Below are 23,158 nucleotides of genomic sequence, written 5' to 3' on the forward strand. Positions count from 1 at the left end.
GATTTTTTTTTTCAGGGAATTAAAAGTTTGTGGGACACCCAGGCCAAGAACTATGAGAAAAAGAAAGAATTCAATCTCTCTACCATAGATGAGGGTTTAGGGAATTTTGTTGACACCTTCTTCCCCACCCCACCCCCCTTACCAACGACCAGATTATTGTGACATTTAATTTCATCCCAGGCTCATTCATTTCTATTAAAAAAAATATATCCTGAATGACTAAGAATTGTTTAATGGAGACAGAGTGCTGGGTCTCCATAGCTTGAGGCTGCCTAGCAATTATGCTGCATGAAATTAGACACAGTTTGTTCCAATTACTTAAAATCAGATCACATGAAAAGTGACAGAGGAGGAAAAAAAAGGCTAGAACTTTCTCATTTTATGATATTTAAATTATGAAATCAGAAACTGCATGATGTGAAGAAACAACCTAAACTTGCGCTGAAATTTTGAGGGCCATCGATTGCTCTTTGAAGCTGTAATGATTCAGGTAATTTTAATGACCCAGAGAGAATTTCCCTGACACCACCTGCATAAATAAAACGTGAGTTCCATTTGCTTTGTAAGAAAGGTTGTAAAACTTACTCACAAACAGGCATGCAGAAATACTCTTGAAAACACAGCACAAATAAACGACTGTGACAATTCTCAATTTTCAAAGCAACTAAAGGTAAATGGCATAAATATTAATTTTTATCCAGTTGTGGTCATAAGATTAAGACACAACTAACAAGACAGGGCAAAAGGTATTGCCATCCCGCCACGGTGAAGAGAGACTGTTGATGTATTTATTAATTCTGTTGAAAATCACGGAACTTTCCACAGGACCTGAGACACCGTAAGCAAATTACAGAAGATGTTAGAGACTGGAAACGACTTGCATCCGTGTCTACGACTCTATATGGCAAGGAGGGCCAACAGCTGGGTGCTGAGGTTGGCATATCTCAAAATCAGGCTCTTAATGGGTAACCTTTAGCTTTGATGGATCTTAAGCTCCAGATGACCATGTTGAGAATTAGAAAAGTTGTCCCGTGTTTGAAATCTCAGAGCGAGTGAAGGGCAGCACCACGTATATCATCCGATAGGGTCATGTAGACCATCTATAGCGTTCTCTGACTAGTAGAACCTCTACATATCAAGCCTTACCTGTTCGTAGGCCGAGAGCTGCATGTGGTTCGCCTTGTGCGGCAAACCTTTGTGCAGCAGGAGCTTGTGTTTTAAACCCCAGGGCAGAGAATTGCTCTCAGCTCACCATCCAGTCATGAGATGTTGCCTGTGATGAGTGGCTTTATGTCGAGCAGGGTGATTGTCACCTGTGGTCTTAGCCTATTATGAAGCTTATCTAGCGTCATTTGAGGAGCGGGTTGACATCACCATAAGGAATGGAGTCGGGAAAGTAGCACCATGGATCTCAAATTGGATTGTGCGCACCTCCTGTGGGCTACCAATGTTGCATCCGAGTGGGGGGCGTCTGCGTGTCTGGCAGGATGTCCTGCAGCCTCCTTCTCAGCTTCACGAATATTCCCTGCTTTCCCGCCACGTGCCGGGCCGGGCCCTGAGCGTAATGCATGAGAAAGTCACAGACTTGGGAGCCGCTCCGTGGGTGAGAAGAGCCCCAAGGGGCCCAACTCAGAAGAGCAGGTGCTTTCAGAGAGCGATGCTCAGGCCTTGGGGAAAACGGCAAAGCCCCACATGAGAGCCGTCAGGTGGGCGGGTGGGCGCTGCCTGGGTGAGGCTCGGCCTTCTGTGCGGGGATGAGAACGGGACGCTGGAGTGGGGACCAGGGTGGTTGTGGGGAGAACAGGACGCAGCAGCATGGGGCGGGGGTGCACGGGAAGCATGGGGCTGGGGTGCAAGGGAGGCCGCGGAGCCCCAGGCGTGCCAGGTTGATGTGTGGGAGAACAGGATGCAGCAGCGTGGGGCGGGAGTACACGGGAGGCTTGGGGCTGGGGTGCACAGGAGGCCACGGAGTCCCGAGGGGGACAGGGTGGTGTGTGGGGAGAACAGGACGCAGCAGCGTGGGGCTGGGGTGCACAGGAGGCCGCGGAGCCCCAGGGGTGCCGAGCTGGTGTGTGGGGAGAACAGGACGCAACAGCGTGGGGCCGGGGTGCACAGGAGGTGTGGGGCCAGGGTGCACAGGAGGCTTTGGAGCCCAGAGTGGGGACCAGAGTGGTGTGTGGGGAGAACAGGACACAGCAGCGTGGGGCGGGGGTGCACAGGAGGCCACGGAGCCCCGGGGGCGGGGGTGCGGCCTGGCTGGACAGTGGGCCGGATGGGCTGAGCAGGCAGGAGAAGGAAGGTCAGGAAAGGCGCTGGCCACGTCTGTGGGTCGGGGTGAGGCTTCGACCCCAAAGGGAAGGGGAAACACCACCGAGACGTGGGCTGCCCCCCATGTCTTTCCCTGGCCAGTTTCCTCACCTGTGAGACGGGAGGGACAATAGATTCCATTTATGTCCCTCGAAGGGATATAATGGGGATTAATTACCATCCTGTCTGTAATATACTTGGAGCTCTTTAGAGAAAGGCACTATATTCCATGAAAGCAAAGCCTTATTCTAATTGTGTATTTATTGATTAAGTGACAATCAAAGTCAATACTTATGGGAAGAATTGCTACCTCTCTGCTCTCCACAAACGAATCCCACGTGTACGGATACAGAACATATTTAAACTTACATATAAGAGCGTTAAAGTGGTCATTAACGAGACTTCTTAGCATCTAATCAGACATTATTAATGAGATTAAAAGCCATGTTAATTAACATTCAATAGACCAGAATTTAGTTTCCAGCGGCACAGATAGTTCAGTTGAGAGTTGAGGGTGCCCTCTCGCATTCACACGGGAATAGAGCGTTGACTATCGGAACGATTTTTGTCTTGGGAGAATTTATTGGGATGCGGTGTTTGAAGCAAGTCAACGTGTCCATCGACGGGTACCATGTCCCAGGCTCCAGAAATGTGTGTTTCAGATTAAGATATAGTTCATTACGGAACAAAAAGTTTTTGTGCCAAAACCAATTTCAGTAGAATTCCAAACATTCTTTCAAGAGGGTATGAATTTCATTCTATTATCTAATCCTGTAATACTTTTTTATCCACTCTAACTCATGAGGAACATGGCCGGGCTTGTTCCTAGCATGCAAAATATGCTGGTCTTTGACCTCGTACTGGCCTGTGTTCAGAATCCCAGCATGTGTTGACATTCAGATATGGAAACCAACTTTGGTTGAATGTCATTTGTTTGCGTTTCAGAAGAGCTACAATGATCAGTGGTTAAAAAAAAAACCCACTTTAATTTTGATGTTTGCATCTGGCAATATGGTGTTTTGGAAGGGAAATGTCATGCTCAGGAAAGTGCTTCACTACCGGGGACCTCAGCTAAGGTGGTTGGTCCACATGGTTCAGCTTTAGGAGTCCGTGGCTCGACGAAAATAGTACACCAAGGTGATAATACTTCCATGTCATGGAAAAGGGCTTGTCCTTATTTTAATTCTATACAATACAGTGAAGATCATACTAAATTTCCTGTGTTTGCAACAAATAAACCTTTAAAGGATAAACTCAGTATCAAGGTTCTGCAAGTATCCTAAGTAGCTATTTATACACTTCACTAATCTTTGTAATTGGCTTGTCTTTTACTGCCATTAATTAGATGATGTAGTATTCCATTAATAAGAGGGACACACCTCAGCATTTTTACCTTTAATTATAGACTTCACTAGACACTTAGGCTATTGACAAAATAGCCTATATATTGCCTGAAATATATATATATATTCATATATAAATATTTTTATTTATATATAAAATAAATATATTTTTATTTATATGTAAAAAAATATATATAAAAGTATTTTATAATGGGGAAGTATAAATACTTTTATATATATATATATATATAAATATATATTTTTTACAGAGCATATGTGTTTATTATTGAATCCCTAGCCCCTGGCATTGCACCTGACATGTGATGTGCACTATACTATCTGCCCAAAGTATATGCGCACAGACTTACCTTTTTTGGTTCTCTTTCAGCATCCTTACCCTTCTGAAGAACAGAAAAAGCAGTTGGCACAAGACACGGGACTCACCATCCTTCAAGTGAACAATTGGTAAGTAATTTGGCTTTGCGTTTACACACAATCTGCTTCCCCCTCTGGCAACCTGCAGCTAATGTTTTGCATTGAGAAGACACACCCAGTTGTTGCTGTTTTCCCTGGTGGCTTGCAGATCCAGAGGTGAAAATAAACGGTTGACTGATAGGTGAGAGCACTTGCCGGCCTGGGAGAAACCCCAGACACACACACACACACACACACACACACACACACACACACCAACACTGCATTGCTTTCCTTCCGAATCTTAGGCATAGTGTAAATAAGTCTTTAATTCACGTTCACCGTGGCTCCATAAATGGCTTTTTACCCCTCCTCCCCCACCTTTAGGATAATCGATAGAAAGAATGGTATCATCCTATTTTCTGTGGAACAAGAAAATCCACCATCACATATCAGTCAGGTCTTAAATTCAGTGAATAACTAACTGCGGTTATTTTGTTGGGGCTGAGCACTCAAGGATAGTCTCCCGTTGCCTCCTATCTTCCGTTCCATGGAAAAAGAGATATTATTTATGTCTCCACTTTGAAGCTATTCAAAACCCGATGTATCTCCGGGCTGTGCAAAACTGTTTCTAAATAAATGTGTAAATTCCTGATTTGGGGGAAGCTGAGATTCCGTACCAAGTACCAGCCAACAATCTTCTGACAACGTGCGGTGGTATGGCAATGAGGCTTTGGGGCAGTATGATTTATTACCCTTTGTGAGTGTGCTGAAAGCCAGGTTCATATAATCACCCGGAGCTAGTGTCATATTTGAAGGGTATCGAAATCCAATATCCTCTCAAACTAAGTGTATCTAATTAATTGTCCTAATATTTTTAGATTAGTGTTTATGATGGGGAAACCCTATCCTCTTTGAAGTAAAACCCAGAAAGGGCCCACAGCCTGGTTGGGGAAAGGGGAGAGCGGGGAATGCCAGTTGGCAGACAGAAGTATTTCTTTCCGTTCAATAAGTGTCAAAGATTAATATTACCGAATCTCTGATTACATGGCCTAATCCATTTTGGTGAATAAATTTGTTCTCGATGTCCATTGCACCTACATTAACAGACCCTTCTCTGTTAGAGAGCCTGGGAGCCTTTGGGAGAGATTCCAGATATATTAAACCCCATTACAGAAAATGTAATTTCTGTCAATATAATCCCATGTATTCTTCAATTTAGTATTTTAGAGATAACAAGCTACTTACAATATATTTGCCTTTGGAGGATTAATTCACAAAGTGCACTATCTGCAAGACACAGACAGACTCACATAAGCATAGCTTGTAAGGGTTATCAATTTCGACGACCTGACCGCAGCCTCGGGAGATCAATTTTTGCAGGCCTTTTTAGTCGAGTGGCTGGGGAGCCAAGGGGAGCCATACCGTCCCTCCGTGTGCCGCTGGGAGCGTGTCACTGCCGAGGATTTGTGTCGGCCTGTGTACCCGCTATTGTATCTTAATTCTCGAGACTGTTGATACTGTATATTTGCACTTAGGCTTCAGGTCCTCCTGGACGAAGTTTATAGAGTAGACCATCAATTTTGCGTGCACGTCTGAATTCAGGTGTCTTTTCAAGGTTAAACTGATGGTGTGATTTTATTTTTATTTTACTTATTTATTTTTTTAAAATGTGGGGGGGTTTTGGTGCGATTTTAATACAACGGAGGCGGTGCTAATGTTATTTACCTGGGAAATGTTCCCATCGGAGGGCCACGGAGCGGCAGGGCCAGCCCTGCTTAAGGAAGGCCCGAGCGCTGCCGCCAGGTGATCTGTCTCGCACTTGCCATCGCCCTTCCCCTCGCCCTTCAGGGTGGCTAGCAAACTCCCAACTACACGTTGTTGCCAGAGCACAGATCCCCGTGCAACTTGCCTTCCCGAGGCGGACAAACTTGAGGGATCTTGCCTGCGGATGCCTGGGCAGGCAGGCACTCCTGGGACACCAAACAGTATGCAGTTGTCACTCTCCTGGCTTCTGTGCGGTGGTCAGAAAGCAACTTCCTCTGTTTTGCAAGTAGAAGAGGAAAAAGGGACCTTACAAGAGTCCTAACACGTTCCAAAGTTTTATATGCAGGCGTACCACAAACTTCCCGCTGACACTCAGTCCTGCGCAGGTGCGTGAACACAAACCACGTTTACGTGATTCTCTGCTCACCTGGCGCTGTGTCCTGTCCCAGTGTCCTCGCTACTTCTGCACGCAGTAGGAAGTGGCTTTGGCTGGCAATTCATCGTTTCGTATTCGGCCACTGTTTCAGCTCTAACAGCTACGTGGTAGAGAATTTCCCCATAACTAAATAAAAGTTGTCAGAGAGATTGTTTCTCCCACATTTGGTGAATGATGACGTTCCTGTGTCTGATTTAAGTTTCTAATGGTTTATTAATTTTCACCCAAACCGTCAACTTTTAAAGAGCTGATAATAAGGGCACCCGGGTGGCTCAGCGGTTGAGTGTCTGCCTTTGGCCCAGGGCGTGACCCCGGGGGTCCCGGGATCAAGTCCCGTGTCGGGCTCCCCGCAAGGAGCCTGCTTCCCCCTTTGCCTATGTCTCTGCCTCTCTCCCTCTCTCTCTGTGTCTCTCATAAATAAGTAAATAAAATCTTAAAAAAAAAAAGAGCTGATATTAGATTTTTTTTTTTTTTTGGCTTTGGGTAGGAAATAGGTTGCAAACATGGGGAAACCCAGATGGTACTGTATGAAAACCGGAGGTGTCAGAGCATCTTAAATTGTGGCATGCTTGAAGACTAATGGCAGCATAACCACTAAAGGCTTTTCATTTCACTTTACCAGGATAAAAAAATTACACAAAGCTTTGTTGGGAGCTTGTAAAACATTCTTCCCGTATTGAGCGTCAAGCCCAAGTTGCTTCCTTCTGGACAGCATAATTAAAAGAAAGTCCTCATTACTATTTTGACATGTCCCCTTCACTCCATTTAGCCACAGCATTTAAAAATGTGTGTCTTCCTTCTTGGATTTCTCAAAACTTGTTAACACACATGTACATTTTGTAGGAACTATGAGTCACTGTTGAAGAGATTTAATGAAATGCTGAAGGGCAGGTTGGGTGTAGATCAGTCATAATTATTGGCAGCGACATAACGTATCGACGTACGCAAAGTGAAAGTGAAAAACATAGACTCGTGTCTAGCTGTTTGCTTGTCACAGAAAACCCAGGCCGCTGCAGCTCCAAGTGAGGTTTTGGCTGAAAACTAGAGGAGCAAAGTTTGGTGTGTTTATGGGCTGGTTCATTCCACCCCCGAGTGGATCCTCCACTTCCCTAATTGCCCTGAGGGGTACGAACTACAGGCTGTGGCCAGCGAAGGCCAAGGCAGATGGGATGCAGGGGGAGAAGAGACAATGGGGAGAATTTAAGTGGAACATAACAAGACAGGCTTGATTAATTAAAAGAAAATCTGCATTAAAAGAAATAGCTCTTGTAGCTCAAATGTTCGATCTGCTCGTCAGAATGAAACACGGAGAGGAGGAACCCTCATATGGTGGCTAACGGTGCGTGTAGGGCCCGGGCCCAGGGATGGAAGGTGAACTGTATTAGATGAGACGTCGGAGGGTGAGTCTATGCCCGACGCCTTTTTGAGAATCGAGGCAATTGTGCAAATAATTTGGGTGAAAACATTTTTACCTTAATTGTTTAAGTATCTGAGGCCACTGCCTGTTTTGGAAAAAATCGACTTCCATAACTCACTGCCTTAATAAACATTTCGATCTAGCATGCCGCGGTCGACTTAGACGTAAGAGCGCAGTAATGTCTGAACTACAGTACGTGCCCTGCATTCGTGTGTTCTTCTTCCTTTGCTTTCTCACCCCCAATTATGATCCGATATCCCAAAATGAGAAATAATGGCCTTTGGGACTTTTGCCTTTTGGTCTTTCCATTGTCGTGGCCGTGAAAATTATTTCCGTCATGTCAGCTGTGCAAACATATTACTGATAGGTTGAACGTTTCAGGCATTTGGGCAGAAACGTCTTAAATTCTGAGACGGTTATTTTAGATCTTTAACGATGTAGGTAGGACTTTACAGAAAACACATAAACCCAAAGCCAGTATTCGGTTCTTTTTTTCTCCCGAATGCACCGACTTTATTTTTAGGCTTGGAGACGTGAGCGTGGAATGGCCCGCCTTCTATGTTTTCACAGCCACGTTACAGACCTCGGCCTTCCACATGATGCAGACTTGGGCCTGCGCTTGTGTCTTCCTTGCCGGGTGCCTCAGACACATTCTTCCTCTGCAGAGTTCTAGCCTAGGGTGTACTGAATGAATTTTTACAGTTTCCTTGTTTACTACTACTCATCCAGACAGTTTCCCATTAAGGCCTAATGTTAAATGATTATTTCTTTATGCTCTGAGAAGGCGATACGGATCTTAGGTGCAAAACCCATAGTGTATGTGAAATTCAGTATGTATGCAGAAAGAAAAAAAAAGAATCACTCTCTATCAGTTGGGTGCATGAAATTCCAGGGAGCATCCTGACATCCGAGGTGACACTTCACAGAACTATCCCAGCTCTACCGTCCTCGGATTTAGTACATATACCAGATTTTCCTAGTTACTTCATTTACTACCTTCAAAACTGCGAAGCATTCAGGCATCACTTCCCATTTATTACCAGTGGGGGCAGCGGGGGCGGAGGGGGGGGGCGGGGAGTATGTTATCCTTAGAGATTTATGCCGGTGGCAGGTAAAAAAATGTAAACTTATTTAGAAAAAAATAGGATCTCCCTTATAATAAACAGATTCAGACTGTTAAAGGTCAGGTTTCTTTCTGAGTTATGGTAATAATGTAGCACATACTTTTATAAGTAATCAAAGATTCTCTAAATACAGGTACCTGTGTCGATGTAAATGTTAAAACATTCACAAATTATCCTTTCAACTTCTGTGATCTAAAAATCAATAGGGGGTCACCGGGTTTCATAGAATTGCTCTGCTTTTTCTTCCAACATAATTTAATAATACATTTTACAGATGTTGTTTAAACATTAGGCACAGATTGTTTTGTCAATAAAGCTAAACAGAGGCATGACACAAAAGCAAGGAAAACAGATGTAAAAAACAGTGCACCATGCAAGAAGCACTGGGTCATTTGTTTGCTATTCAACTGCAAAATGAAAGTGCAGGGTGTATAGTGATTTTCCTGGCCCAGAAACCACCTAGGGATGAAACAACTTCACACACAAAAGGTAATTTTATTAAGCAGGTGGTTTAACTTTTTCCCTCGAGAATTTCCGTGTAACCTACATTTAAGGTAGACTTCCTAATTGATCAAGGGAGTAACAGGTGCAGTATTTTTGAAAGGAGAAGGAGAAGTAGACTAACTCTCCAGCATGTTTCGGAGTGGCTTGTTGTTCTCCGAGTCCCAGTTAATTGCTACGCTTTTCACCTGGAGCGTCAATTCTAATAATATTAGCTTTACGGGCACTGACTGTGGGCTTTAGATTACAGCAATCGGTAACACTCACTAGATAAAATACCGTCTAGCTGCTCATAAGAAAAAATATCGAAATCAGTCAAAAAAAAATGTTTAGCTTGCATATTGCCTGAGACAGGGCTGGCGGGCTGCCAGCCGGGTGGGGTGTTGTTGGGAAAGCCCAGCAAACAGCTCGCAGGAAAGGGAGCTGGGAATCTAGAAACCTTCAGGTATTGTCATGTCAGGGAGTCTTAGGAGTTCAACAGAGATGCCGCTTCTGGCTGCAGAGTCTAAAAGTTTCCAGCCAACAGCCCCCTTTGAAAATATGACTCCACAGTCGGCTAAGCGTACTTTGTTGTGTGTGCATTTACAGCAGAATTTTTTTTAATTTTTATTTTTTTAATTTTTAAAATATTTTATTTATTTATTTATTTATTTATTTATTTATTTATTTATTTATTTATTTATTTATTTATTTATTTATTCATGAGAATCAGAAAGAGAGAGAGAGAGGCAGAGACCCAGGCAGAGGGAGAAGCAGGCTCCATGCAGGGAGCCCGACGTGGGACTCGATTCTGGGACTCCAGGGTCACGCCCTGAGCCGAAGGCAGGTGCTAAACCGCTGAGCCACCCAGGCGTCCCCAAAGTGGGCTTTAAAACGAAGTCTGTATGAGACAAAGAAAGTACACTATATAACCATAAAGTAGAAAATCCAACAAGGAGATATCCCAATTGTAAATTTTATGTACATAAACATGGAAGCAGCCAAATGCATGAAATAGTAATAACAGACATGAAGGAACTAATCTATGGGGGACAAGGATAGTAGGGAATTGTAGTAACACTCCACTGATGTTAATAGGCAGATGATCTAAACAGAAAATCAAGGAGACAATGTGTTTGGATGAATGGCACATTGGAACGCGTGGATTTAACAGCTATCCAAGGGCAGAGGAGGAGGGAAGTGCGGGCTGCGGGCGGTGGCTCTGGAAGGACGCAGGGTGGGGGCAAGCGCTGTGTGTCCCTGGGCAGCGTTCAGAGCAGTTCTGAGTCTTCAGGACCACACAGAGGTGTGAGGCCTACGGGCCACCTGCCACCTGCTCGAGTACCTGAGGACCACGCCCGGGGGGTGGGCAGGGGGTGCTGTGGCTCAGGGAGGGGGCAAGTTTATCCTCCACGAGCCTCCCGGTGATGCCTTTCTGGGCTGCGACACCGGGCGGTGGCGGTGGTGGTGATCGACCTTGAACTAGGGCAGCAGGACTCGCCGCCAGGCCTGACGAAGCCAGACTGGCTGTTTTCGGGGTCGCGGTGCAATTACCTGGTCGGAGAAATGGGAAGAACTTGGCCGCGTGTGGTGCAAGCTGTTAGAGCAGGACCTGGGGACGAGTGGGCACCCAGGTGGCTGAGCCACCAGGGCCCCGGAGCCTCATGACCGCGTGCAACTCACACGGGGCGAGGAAGGGATGCGCTGAGCCACAGCATCTCGGTGTCTTCCCCACGCCTCGCCCGCTGACATGTGTGTCCTTGACCCGGTCGCTGTGTGTCCGTGGGCCACAGCTTCCTCTGCTGCGGTGCACGGGAGGGACCCACCGGTGGGACCGCGTCCCCCCACCCCGCCCGCCTATGCTGCCCTGCCCGAGCCTGCGATTCACCCAGAAGCACCAAGAAGCGAGGCGATTGCTGCAAAACTGCCTCCGCCTGGGCCTTGGGCCGGGCGTCGGAGACAACCCCGGGTCCTCCGGATACAGAGAAATACAGGGAAATTCATTTAAAAAGTCGCTCTTTTTCCTTCATCTTAAATAAGCAGATCAAGCAACCGTAAAATAAAAACTGGGTTGAAATTAAACATTATCACAAGACACGAACAACATGTGTGCTGTCATTGTCGGATTCATAATAAAGATAAATCAGTCGTCTCGAGCAGTGCGCTCGGAGCCTGTGAAGGGCGTGACAGATAAGAGGCTTGAAATTTCTGAAGTTGCTGTGCAGCAAAGTTTGGCTTTTCCCCAGGCGTCCCATCTTTTTCCCCCGTAATTTCGTACGTGACGAACTTTTCCAGCGGGTGCATTAATAACCTAGAAGTAATGGGTTGTCAGGTGTCAGTTAGATAAGATTAAGCCTCATCCGTGCGCCTCCTCGCGGGGGCTTGCAGGTCAGGAGAAGGTTCTGGGCGGCGTGGCTGCCTCGCGCCCCGCCTGCGCCCCGTGGCGCTGCTCCCCGAGGCCTGGCACCTGCTCCGGACACACACCCCGCGCGGCCGCGGGCCTGGGGCCCCGACTGTGCGTGACAAGGGCACACATGTCCCAGTCGCCTCCTTCCTGTAGAGTGATTGATTCCAGGGTTTCAAACGTTCCTGTCTTGTCCTGGGAGGGAGCCCCGCAAGGGGCCAGAGCCTCTGCTGAGAGGGCCGGCGAGGCCCTAGGCGTTCCGAGGTTCCTAGCGAGTCCGGTGTAGGTCTCTTCTTGTCAAATGGGTCTTAAGTGTGTTTACATAAGTTTGCCTTTCTGGTATTTTCTGCTTGCACAGACCTGATCGCCACTGATCCTGTGTCCCCATTGCCGAGGCTGGGCCCGGGGGGTGGCCGCTGAGCCCCGAAGGGCCGCCGAGCTGTGCGCACAGACCCCTCGGCCCTCTCTTACCTCGTCACCACCTTGCTTTGGGCTGCACCCGCCTAAAGCAAACAGCAGTCCTGAGTGGTTAAAAAAATAATCAGCCCAAAATATATTTAAAAAAAAGGGGGGGGTGCAAATGTTGCCTCCTGGTTGCATAAAACCAATTTTCTCAAAGGGTGGGGAGGAAATATTTCTGGGGGAAACGTCCTCTGGGATGTGTGGGCCCCGTGGCTCCTGTGTGTGAATACCCAGAGTTTTGGGTAGATGCTTAGGTTTTTGTTTTGCTTCCTTCTTGATTTTTAGGGGGAAAGGGAACATTAACAGCCGACCAGCCAACCATACAGTAACCTCCAACAGTGCGATGCCCGTACCTCTGGCAGGACAGGGCTCTCCCTCTCACCATTGATGCTTCCCTTTTTACTTCCATTCTTACGAGGCTTTTAAGCCTGACCCAGGAGTATGGGAAATAATGAATTACTATCCCGGGCTCTTGACACCTGAACAATAACAAATAAACAACAACAACAACAAAAAAAAAAACCCTTAATCTGTCGCCATCCTTGAGAGCTCTTCTTTCCCTCTTTACCCTCTTAACCAATGTGACTAAGGGACCTCATGCCTCCTGAGATGCGATTTGATGGCTGGAGAAGGGAAAAGACCTTTGCTTTCCCAAACACCACTTTTTCAAGGCGGGTGGGGAATTAGTGGTCTTGGGTTCTAAATGTAATTCAGCTTTAAAAAAAAAAAAAAAGGATTTCCTGTCATTGGAGAGACCTGGCTTAATGTTGTTAAAATCACTATATTTTAAGATTCGTAGATTGCCTAGGGATGGAAGTCAAACGCACTGTGATTGAAAAATACGTGTATTTAAGTTTCCAGTGCTTTCTACCCTAGGACGCTGGTTTGAGTGTAAATCAGTCGTTTTGAGAGTTGTCGTCCACTTGCAGGGTTTGTTGGCCTCTATCCCTTGAACATCTGCTATGGTTGACTTTATTTGATTCCTACTTTGGGTCAGAGTTCATATGTGCTTGGAAAGGGCAGGGAGTAGGGGATGTTGAAAAAGCACATGGAAAGAACTGGACATGTCCAAAGACGTCAGATCTCAGCTCCCACGGCTGGTCACCTGGCAGTCCTGTTTACAGAAAGAAGAGTACAAGAGGTTATGGCAGAGATTCCCACCCTTAGGGCCAAGTAGTGGGGGCTGAGCGGGACTAGGGGCCAGAAGAGGCATATCGAAATCCTTTTGAGTGAACGTAGTATAAAAGAGCCTATCGGGAATTAACTTTTGATTTCGGTCGTGCTGTTTAAGATTCCAAATAACAAAGGGATATGAGATTTTGAAGTTTATGAAAAGGGAGCCTGGATTAAAATTTTAGGAACACTATGTTGCAGAAGGTCAGAGCCCAAGTCCTGGATGGGATTTTTTTTCTTTTAAATATTTTATTTATTTATTCATGAGAGACACAGAGAGAGAGGCAGACACACAGGCAGAGGGAGAAGCAGGCTCCCTGCGAGGAGCCCCGATGTGGGACTCGATCCCGGGACCCCGGGATCACGCCCTGAGCTGAAAGCAGACGCTCCACCGCTGAGCCACCCAGGCATCCCGACCTGGATGGGATTTTATGCATAATTTGACAGATGGGGCTCAGGGCTTTACAACGTGAGGCTGCTAATTAGAGGCAAGGATGGGGCCAATTTCCTTGTTCAGCACCTCTTCCTTTCTACCATTACAGATTTATTATTAACAGATTTATTAAGATACAACTCACATACCATGAAGTTCACCCATCTAAATCGTACAACTCAAAAAAAAGAAAAACACACAACTCAATGGTTTTTAGTATATTCCACAGATACTGTGTAATTGTCACCATAATCAATTCTAGAGCATTTTTACTACCTGGGAAAGAAGCCCTGTAGGGGCCCCTGCGTGGCTCAGTCCGTTGAGCATCCAAATCTTGATTTTGGCTCTGGTCATGATCTCAGGGTCTTGAGATTGAGCTCCCACATTCGGCTCCACATTCAGCGGGGTGTCAGCTCAAGATTCTCTCTCTCTCCCACTGCCCTTTCACTCCCGCTCACTCTCTCTCTCAAAAACATCCTTAAATATATATATATATTATATTTATATATAAATATATTACATATAAATAATAAATTTATATATTTTATATATATAAATAAATATATTTATATATTTTATAAATCTAAATATTTATATTATACATTTATATATACCCTGTTCCCTTTAGCTATTGCTCCTCCCACACTTCCACCCCTCATGCTCCATCTTTAATGATTTACCTACTATCCTGGACATTTCCCATCGATGTGATCATGTAAACATGTAGCCTTTAGGGACTGGCTCCTTTCACTCCGCGTATTGTTTTCAAGGTTCATGGACGTAGCAGGTAGCGGTGCTAGGCTCCCCTTTGTGGCTGAGGAAGGTTCCCTTGTCGAGACAGACCCCGTTTTGTTTATCCATTCATCAGTTGCTGTGCATTTGGGTTGCCTCCACCTTTTGTGGTCAGTAGCGTTCAGGTTCAGGTTTCGGGACCATTAGGTATTTTTGAGAATCATAACGACAGCGTCTCAACAAACTCTTGCCTTTGGTCTTAAATTTTCAAAGCTCTTTTCATAGACGTCCACGCACGTGGTCATTGCAGTTGCCGCACCTGCCAGCTCAGAGCCGTGAGAGTGGCAGTTTTCCCACTCGATTCTCACACCCTTCTCCCTAGACGCTGCTCTGACCCCCCCGTCCTTGGCCAGTGTTTTGACCGTAATAGTGCTGAGTGATATTGTGCAAAGGAAAGGAGAGCCGCTCAAGTGAAACACACAGTCTCCCTATTTCCTCAGTGTGACTTAGATGACCATTAGCGTTTTCCAAAGCCTTGCTAAGTTCCAAGAGGAGGTCATCCTATTTGTTTACTGCCTTCCTGTGAAACATTTTGTCATAAAAAAAAAAATTTGTCATATACTCCAATGGAGAGATTTTTTTTTTTTTACCTTTTAGTATAATTGGCTCCATTTGCATTTAAGGCCTCCGAGTTACATTGTGATATGCGTCATAGGGAACCCAGGTTTCAAGCTTTACTGATCGAAGCAGAAGTTCGGTGAACCTTCTAAGGGGTAGACGTGGACCTCCATTCAGGCCAGGCTTCATTATGCCATCCTGTAGTCTCACTTGTGACCGGGTGAAAGCAGAAATCAAGCTAAATTTCAAGATACCCTTCCTTGGTGTGGAGACTCCAGGCCTGGGGAGTTTTGGGCCAGTGAAGCCTTGGGTTGCTAAGGCAACTAAAGGAAAGATCCTTCAGAAAGGAAGTTGCTCAGAGGCCCTCCATCGGGGGGACCGGGAGTCTACTCTGTACCCCTTATGTACACCAGGGCCGGTTACCATTCTCACACAAGCGGGTTGCAATTCCAATCATGCAGAGGAAGTTTTACTTGGGGAAAAAAAAGTGTGTATTTGATCATTTGGGTGGCCGTACAGCCCAATTGCCTGGAATATTCATGGTTTATGCCTATTGCCCAATGTAATTATTTATAGTGCCCATTTACTCTCAAAAGTATCTGACTTTCAGTGATAAATTATGCAGCCCTCCTACTTATAATGGAAATTGGCAGAACATTAAGATTTGTTTGAAATAAATGTATTTATTCTGCACGATGTTTAAGGGATGCCTAGTTAGATGCAATTTTGTTTACTTCTTGTGAATATGGGAAAATTAGAATTTATACGAAAAATGGTTCAGCTTAAACCAAAGAGAGATACATCAGTCCTTTGAAGATATTATTATACCTACTTGAGCTTTTTCAATACCATAGGAGGTTCTGTTATCCTAGATTGCCCTGTCACCTGTTCATTGTGCCAATAACCTTTTACATTCCATATCCCTTAAGCAAACCACTATTTGCTTTACATTTGTGCAGTTATACAAAACTCAAATTTGGCAAATTGTCATATTTCAGTAAATATTGCACAAATACTATTTTATTACATATGCTTTATGTCATATCATGGATACCTAAGATATTTTTAACTGTTGAGCATTTCTCATGCTAGTTCTGGCAAGATATCCCCACAATTTGTTCCATTGAGTTTGGATCCTGGTGCTTTAGTGATCTAGAAAGTCATGGGTAGTAGCAGAAGAAATAGAGATGGGCCCTGAAGGAGCACCCCTTGCTTTGAATTCAAGTCAGATTAAAGGTTTTAGCAAGCTTTTATCTATATATATATAGATGCTTTTATTATATATAAAATAATATGTATATAAAATATATATATTTATATATATATTTATATAGAATAAAAAATCAGGTTATGATTTGCTTTCAAGGAAAACTTTCCATAATATATAATGAGGTGATGAAATATTTGAAAGTTTATTTCAACATTTAATACATGGGTTTGTTATTACTTTGCATTATAGTTTTCAAATAATTAGTAATTTTTTTCACTAGCTGCTTTAAAGAAAATTTTATATGTAATTCACTTCCTCAGTGGTCTTAAACAACTACCGCTCTTTCTAGAGTAATTTGACAAATACACTCATCAATGCTAGAGAAGGGGAATCTTCTCAGACTGCTGATTGATGGGCTTATTGTGATCTGAGGAAATTTCAATATTCTGTTTCTAGAATGGATGGAGAGCAGAGCATGTGCTCCCTTCTCCCCTCCTGTCCACTCCCCTCTCCCACCCTCAGACACACAGATGATGTATTGCAGTCCTGGAACTGTTGGATCCGGAGGAGGTTGAGAAACTGGAAAAAGGTGCCAAAAACATGATTTCATAAGGTTTGACTTGAGATTGAGTCAACTTTCTTGAGTGTCTTAAAATCGTGTTTTATGAAATTTTATTCCACAAAGAAAGGGAGTGTGGAAGGCTTGGACCCTGAAGACTGCCAGTTATGGATCATTAAATTCAATAAGTAAATGTAAATCTGAAATGAAGAAATCCAACAAAAGATTTTGAGGTGGATTTTTGTTTAAAAGAACAGAGAGTTATTTGATAGATGATAGCTAGAATGCATTCCCTGCAGGGTCTGTTTATAAAACAGGCCTTCAAGTTATTAGGAAATGCTGACTTTCAAAATTTAAAACACATAGTGTATATAGTTTTATTTAAATTATGGTGATAAAGTTGAAAGAAATACTAGGAAGGAAATTCATGGAATAGGATAGGAAGAAAAAGAACGGAATTCTGGAGTTCAGCAACTAGCTTCCGATGTGAAATTTAATATTTGAGCAATTTTCACAAGTCTTAATTCCATAAAAATATTTATAGAGGTCTACCTAAATGAATTATATAGAGATTAAATATTATATTTACTTGCTGCTTATTTTTAATTGATGAAGAATAGTATGTGTATTAATCACCAGCACTTATTCTTAAGAACTCATGGTTTTAATTTTTATCAAGTATGTATGTAGGTATTCCTAACTAATACCTAAATATTAATCAAGGATGACTGTAACTAATACTTCATTTAATGGATAGTCTAGGTATAGAAGGCATCTTTCCTAACATATCTTGCTATTTAATGAAATCATCTGCTTCATATCCAATTGATGTAATTTTAGCTCCTTGGGCATTGGAGGGTACTGTACGATGACACTTCTCCATTCTTAAATGGGTAGCTCCCTTTGTGTTGACTATTCACTAAACCTCGTTGGCAAGAGACACTATGGGGATGACTGTCATTGTGTAGAAACAATAGCATTTTGATTTCACGTGGCCGGCTGAGTTGGCCGTGGCATGCTGAAGGAACACCGTGGGCTCCCCTCAGTCCTCAGTAAACAAGTAGGTGGCAAACACTGAGGAAGAGGACCGAATAAAGGAGAAAATGCTCCTTCGGAAGGTGAACAAATCTCCTCCCCCTAGTTTTGTTAGTATTACAGAGAGCTCGTATCGTGGAAGACAAAGGGCGGAAGAGGAAAGGGCAAAGCCATGTGGAAAATGTTGTCTGTGGAACCGGGAAAATGCACCCTGTGATTGGTTCTACTGGATGCCCACTGTGATCCGCCACCCTTCCTGGTTCTCACGAAGAGGAAACTAAACTTGGCCGTCTGGTTTTGTAGGAAGTAACCAGGGCAAGGAGTAGAGGATAAACTAAAGGGCAAAGGTCAGCTTCAGAAAGCTGCATTACCAGATCTTGGTCAGGAAACCTTTCAGGTACCCAAAAATGGGGAATGAGAAGAGACAGGTAGGATTAGCAGAATGGGGGAAACAACAACAACAAACTGCCCAACTTTAAAGTCTGATGATCGCTAAGCATGTAGGGGGCAGGGGCAAAAAAAAAAGAAAGACTAAAGGAAAGCTTCCTATATCTCTTTTTAGCATAACTCGGGATTCATCTCCCATTCTCCTATTTTAAAAATGCAAAGAATTAAATTCAATTTTGAGATGACCCCACATATCAGATTTTTGAAGCTTTTGCTCCCCTTGCAACCTTTCATTCCCCCTTAGTAGAACTCTAGGCCTAAACAGGTAACTTAGGGTGAACAGAAATACACCTCTGTTTATGTTGACATGGAATGAAGCTGTAAGGCCAATCCATTTTCTTCCCGTCCTTGGTGAAACATCTTGTTTCAAAAGAGGGTAACTTGGTCACGGGAAGAAATTCTAATCCATGATGCTATGAAAAAAGGAAATTTAAGAATTCTCTTCCTAACTCAGTCTTCTACCACCTAAGGGGTGTCTGGTTCTTAAAAAAAAAAAAAAAAAAAAGTAGTTCACACAAAAATACTGTGTTTTCAAAGCAAAATGGGATTTATTAAAAAAAAAATGTATACTTTGATGTTTGGGATGTGACATGAAAAGGCCACAGGGTGTTCCCCAACCATAACACTTAGAACTCAGAGGTTTACCTTTCTAAATGCCCAATTTATGGCAAATTTGAGCCACATTCTATTAAACCAAGGCATGAGGCTATTTTAATGAGTAAGAAGAACTGTCCTGTTGTCATGTATTCCTCACAGTGTACATCTAAGTCTTAAGGGCTGTGATGTTTGGACATCACTTGTAAAAGTCTCCTCTTACATCTCTAAACTAACACACTTTTAAAAGAGACCTTATGAATATGGAAAATGCTAAAGATTATGTCTATTTCATGGGTATATTTTGTCTTAAGCTGTTTTGTGGTTATTGGAGAGTAGATTTTTTTTATTGGACACTCGAATTGGAATTTTATCATTCTCTTTTTCTTTTCTCTTCAAAAACATTGTTTCTTCTTATGTTGAAGTTCTAATATATATTTATGTACTCACACATAGCTACAGATATATCTTTGAACGCACACACCACAGACGAGCTTAAAATATCTGTTTTACTGATACTTCTCGAAATGAGTGTTCTAAGAAGGAAATACGTTCATGTAAGTTTACATAAAACCTAAGGGTCTTTTTTTGGTTCAGTGTTTAGAAAATTCTTGATAATTTAGAATCTTCCACAATGGAAAGTAAAGCATTCAGTCACAAAAGCGGGGAGGATGAGACGCAAGGTCAAAGGGCATTTTAGAAACAAACAGCTGGACCAGTTTATTTAAACAGATACAGGGATGGGGGAACTGACCTCTGTTTGACTTATAGTGGGAGGAGCAAGAATGTCATTTTATTGCTTTGCCCAGAAGGAAAATGTTTTTGTATCTGAATTCACCCTGAAGCCATCTAAACACATGGCTTTACTGTATATAGCATAATTCCAGAGAGAGTATATAGAAGACAGTCTAAGATAAAATACACTAAATAGAACCAAATGTTGAGATGGTCTTAAAATCGAAAAGATGATGTTGTTTAAAAAAAATAAAATCTTTTGCTATTTACTTAAGTTATTTTCAGATAAAGATGCCCACCATGAGACCAGATAATATTATCAGTGTTTCATGTAAGTATAGGAAGCATAATCCAATAAGATTCTGAGAGTTTACATATTGATAATGTTCATTATATTCAAAAATCGTTCTAAATTTGTTTTCAAAAGTGCGATGTTCTAAGCGTACCTACTAATGTCGTCAAACAGTTTGGACAAAGTGATTAAGGGTTCTGAGGTTTTCAGTTTCTAAAAATTTTTATTTTATTAACTGCATGGATTCTCACCTTTGTATCTACATATCCTATAGGTAGCCCACCATCTGTGTTGTCAGTAACAGCAAATGGCTCTTGCCACCGAGACAGAAGAAAATAGCACCTGGTACCTGTGGCCTCTTAGATAAAAGGCTGTGATGAGGTACTCGCTCTCTACACGGGAGCCAGAGCAGGTGTGGAGTAACTGCATGTAATGATGGCCCCCGGAGACCTTTAGGGGCACACAGACAAACCTCAGCATACTGAGCAGAGAGTGTGGCCCAGATGATGAGTGGACGCAACACCCAAGAGGAACTTTCATTCTAGAAGGAACTCATTAAGATTCCATGGATGTTTGGGGCACCTGGGTGGCTTAGTTGGTTAAACATCGGACTCTTGATTTCGGCTCAGGTCATGATCTCAGGGAGGTGAGGTCGAGCCTACTTCGGGCTCCGCGCTGGGCATGGAACCTGTTTAAGATTCTCCCTCTTTGCCCCTCCCCTCTGTGTTCATTTCCCCCAGCCCCCCCCCCCCCCCCGCCCCGGCCCGGTCTCAAATACAAAAAGGAATCAGGGATGTCCAACCTAGGGAAGAGAGGGGAGAAACCTGTGGGACATGATGCATGGTGGGTATAGTTTTTGGTTCCCCCAAGGAGTTGTCCTGTGAAATTACCTGATTCTAGATCGAATAGTGCAAAACCTTCTCATAGTCACCTTGTCCATAGATGGAGAGCACTTTCAGGTAAGGCTGCAAGGGCTTTATCAGAAACAATCCAGCAGAGGCTACCTGTCTACTTGGTGGGGAAATCATAGAGGGGATTCGTGTCAGTGACCAACCCAGGTGACAGGGAAAGCCCTTTTCAAACCTGAGGTTTAATTTTCCTATGATTCCTTGGGTGTGATGGTCATGGCTTCAAACCTGAGTCGGTTCTTATGAACTGGTCTTTGGAAATCTGAACGTATGAGTGTGAAGGAAGCGATCTTTAGGATCCAGATAAGTCACTGGATCTTCTGATGCGTAGCCTTATCTTTGTCCATATGCACAAACAGTACAGTCATCAAAATTCCCAGTCTACAAATGTTCAGTCATGCTTATTCCCAGACTCAACAGTAGGGTTGTTGCCAGTGGTGACTGGCTCAAAACCAGCTCCTTTTTAGATATCTGGTTAGTCCGGAATATTCTAGATGGGTGGCACAGGAGTGGCCACGCTCTTGTCAGGATGTTGGGGGAGGAGGTGTTCACTACCATTTGCCAGCTGTATGTCATTCAGCAAGTCATGAACATCTCTTGGGTAACATGTGACCTCCAATAAGTCACTTAATTTCTCTGAGCCTTGGCTTCTCTTCTGTTTAAAAAAGTGCTCTTCCTATTTTTAGATGAATAGTAAAAGTCCTATCCACAAAATAAGATGTTTTTAAAAGGACTTTTAAAAAATGTTATCAGAGTTCCCTTCCTCTAAAAGCCTGCAGGTTATGAACAGAACCATAGATAAAGAGCTGGGTTTTCGTTTTTCTTTTTTTTCTCTCTCTTTTACCTATATTAGTGACTCTGAAAATTACTTTTGGTATATGTGGAATATTAATATTAAATAATTTTCTAATTGGTCATGCAGTGAAGGCAGCTAATGAAAAAGCAGATTTTTTTTTTCATTTTAATTGGTTATTTCACATGGTGTTTGTGCTACACCTGTGCTTATAATGAGAATGGAGAATTAATCTAACCTTCTGCTCACATGATTCCAATTTTCATGGTTTATACAAGATAATGATAACCTGATTTGCAACACAATTTGTTGTAGATCTGTGTTTTAAATATTTTTATTAGCCAGTTCGGGGACTTCATATACAAGACCTGATAAAATACCTATTGCCAGTAAGAGTTAACACTAATGGTGGCCTTTTAGTTAGATTCCAGTTTCATTATTGACTTTAATTACTTTTCTGATAATAAAAGAACATAAGGATATAGGATACTGAGAATCTTAAAATGTCATGAAGCATGTATTTTTATTTTAAGAACCTGTCCCTCTCTGTGTAGTGGTTTGTTTTTTTAGGAACGATTTTCCTTGCTGAGTGGGCATATTTACAAACTGGACTTCATACGGGCCTGTGGATCCTTGGATCATTATTAAACTTTCCATTGTATTTTTTTTATGTGCTGCTCGTGTCCAATATATTCAAATCGGAGTTGATAACTACAAGCACTTTACGTTTTCAGAATTTAATACGTCCCACTCGTTTTCTGTATCTGATACGTAATTCTTAGCATTACGCCATACGGGTGAATCTTCCGAGTCAGAAATTCAGACATCTCACAAGCTTGACTGTGTAAAGGCTTGTAACTCACCACTTAAAAGAAATTTCAGTGGCTGGCCACCTTTTGAGAGGCTGCAAAAATTGTAAAAGAAAACAAAACAAAACAAAAACAACCAAAATAAGCCTTATTAAGACACTTAAGTGACTTAATAAGATGTTTTGTTATACATTTCCAGGACTAGCTGGAGAAAGCAATAATATAAGTTCAATTACTGTATAGCTGTGACCTCGCCTTGACCTTAGACTTTGCATAAAGAGCCAAAAAAAAAAAAAAGCCACCCCAAGAAATCTCCACAAGGAATGCGTTTCTCTGAAGTCCCCAGCAGTGTGAGTTAGTGGTGATAAACTCCAGACATTCCCTCATTTGATGGTGTGCTCCCATCCCAGTTCATTATCTTAATAGTGGGCATTAAAATAGAATTAGGTTTGCAAGAGGTAGGGAAGGTTTTGATAAAAACTGTAAAAAAGAAGTCAGAGAACATAAGATTGAAATGTCACTAATTAGGAGAGGTAACAGATGCCCTTATGAACATCTTGCTCCCTCCACCAAATCCCCCCCACCACCCCCCCACACACACACTTGCCATTGAAAAAGAGTGGTGGCTCGTATTGTTTCCTGAAAACTCTGCTAATTCCCCCATGA

The 23,158-nt window shown here is 43.1% G+C and overlaps 1 protein-coding gene across 4 annotated transcripts in view; it reads left to right on the forward strand.

Annotated features, from left to right (window-relative positions):
• MEIS1 (Meis homeobox 1) overlaps positions 1-23,158 on the forward strand; it is a 137,316-nt gene that overhangs the window by 108,396 nt on the left and 5,762 nt on the right. For all 4 annotated transcript variants that reach the window (XM_055328930.1, XM_055328929.1, XM_055328931.1 and 1 more), the window contains exon 9: positions 4,039-4,115. In XM_055328930.1, the coding sequence (XP_055184905.1) occupies positions 4,039-4,115 (77 nt within the window). The remainder of the gene's footprint in view (positions 1-4,038; positions 4,116-23,158) is intronic.

The sequence above is a fragment of the Nyctereutes procyonoides genome, unplaced genomic scaffold (assembly GCF_905146905.1).
Source record: "Nyctereutes procyonoides isolate TBG_1078 unplaced genomic scaffold, NYPRO_anot_genome, whole genome shotgun sequence".
Lineage (NCBI taxonomy): Eukaryota > Metazoa > Chordata > Mammalia > Carnivora > Canidae > Nyctereutes > Nyctereutes procyonoides.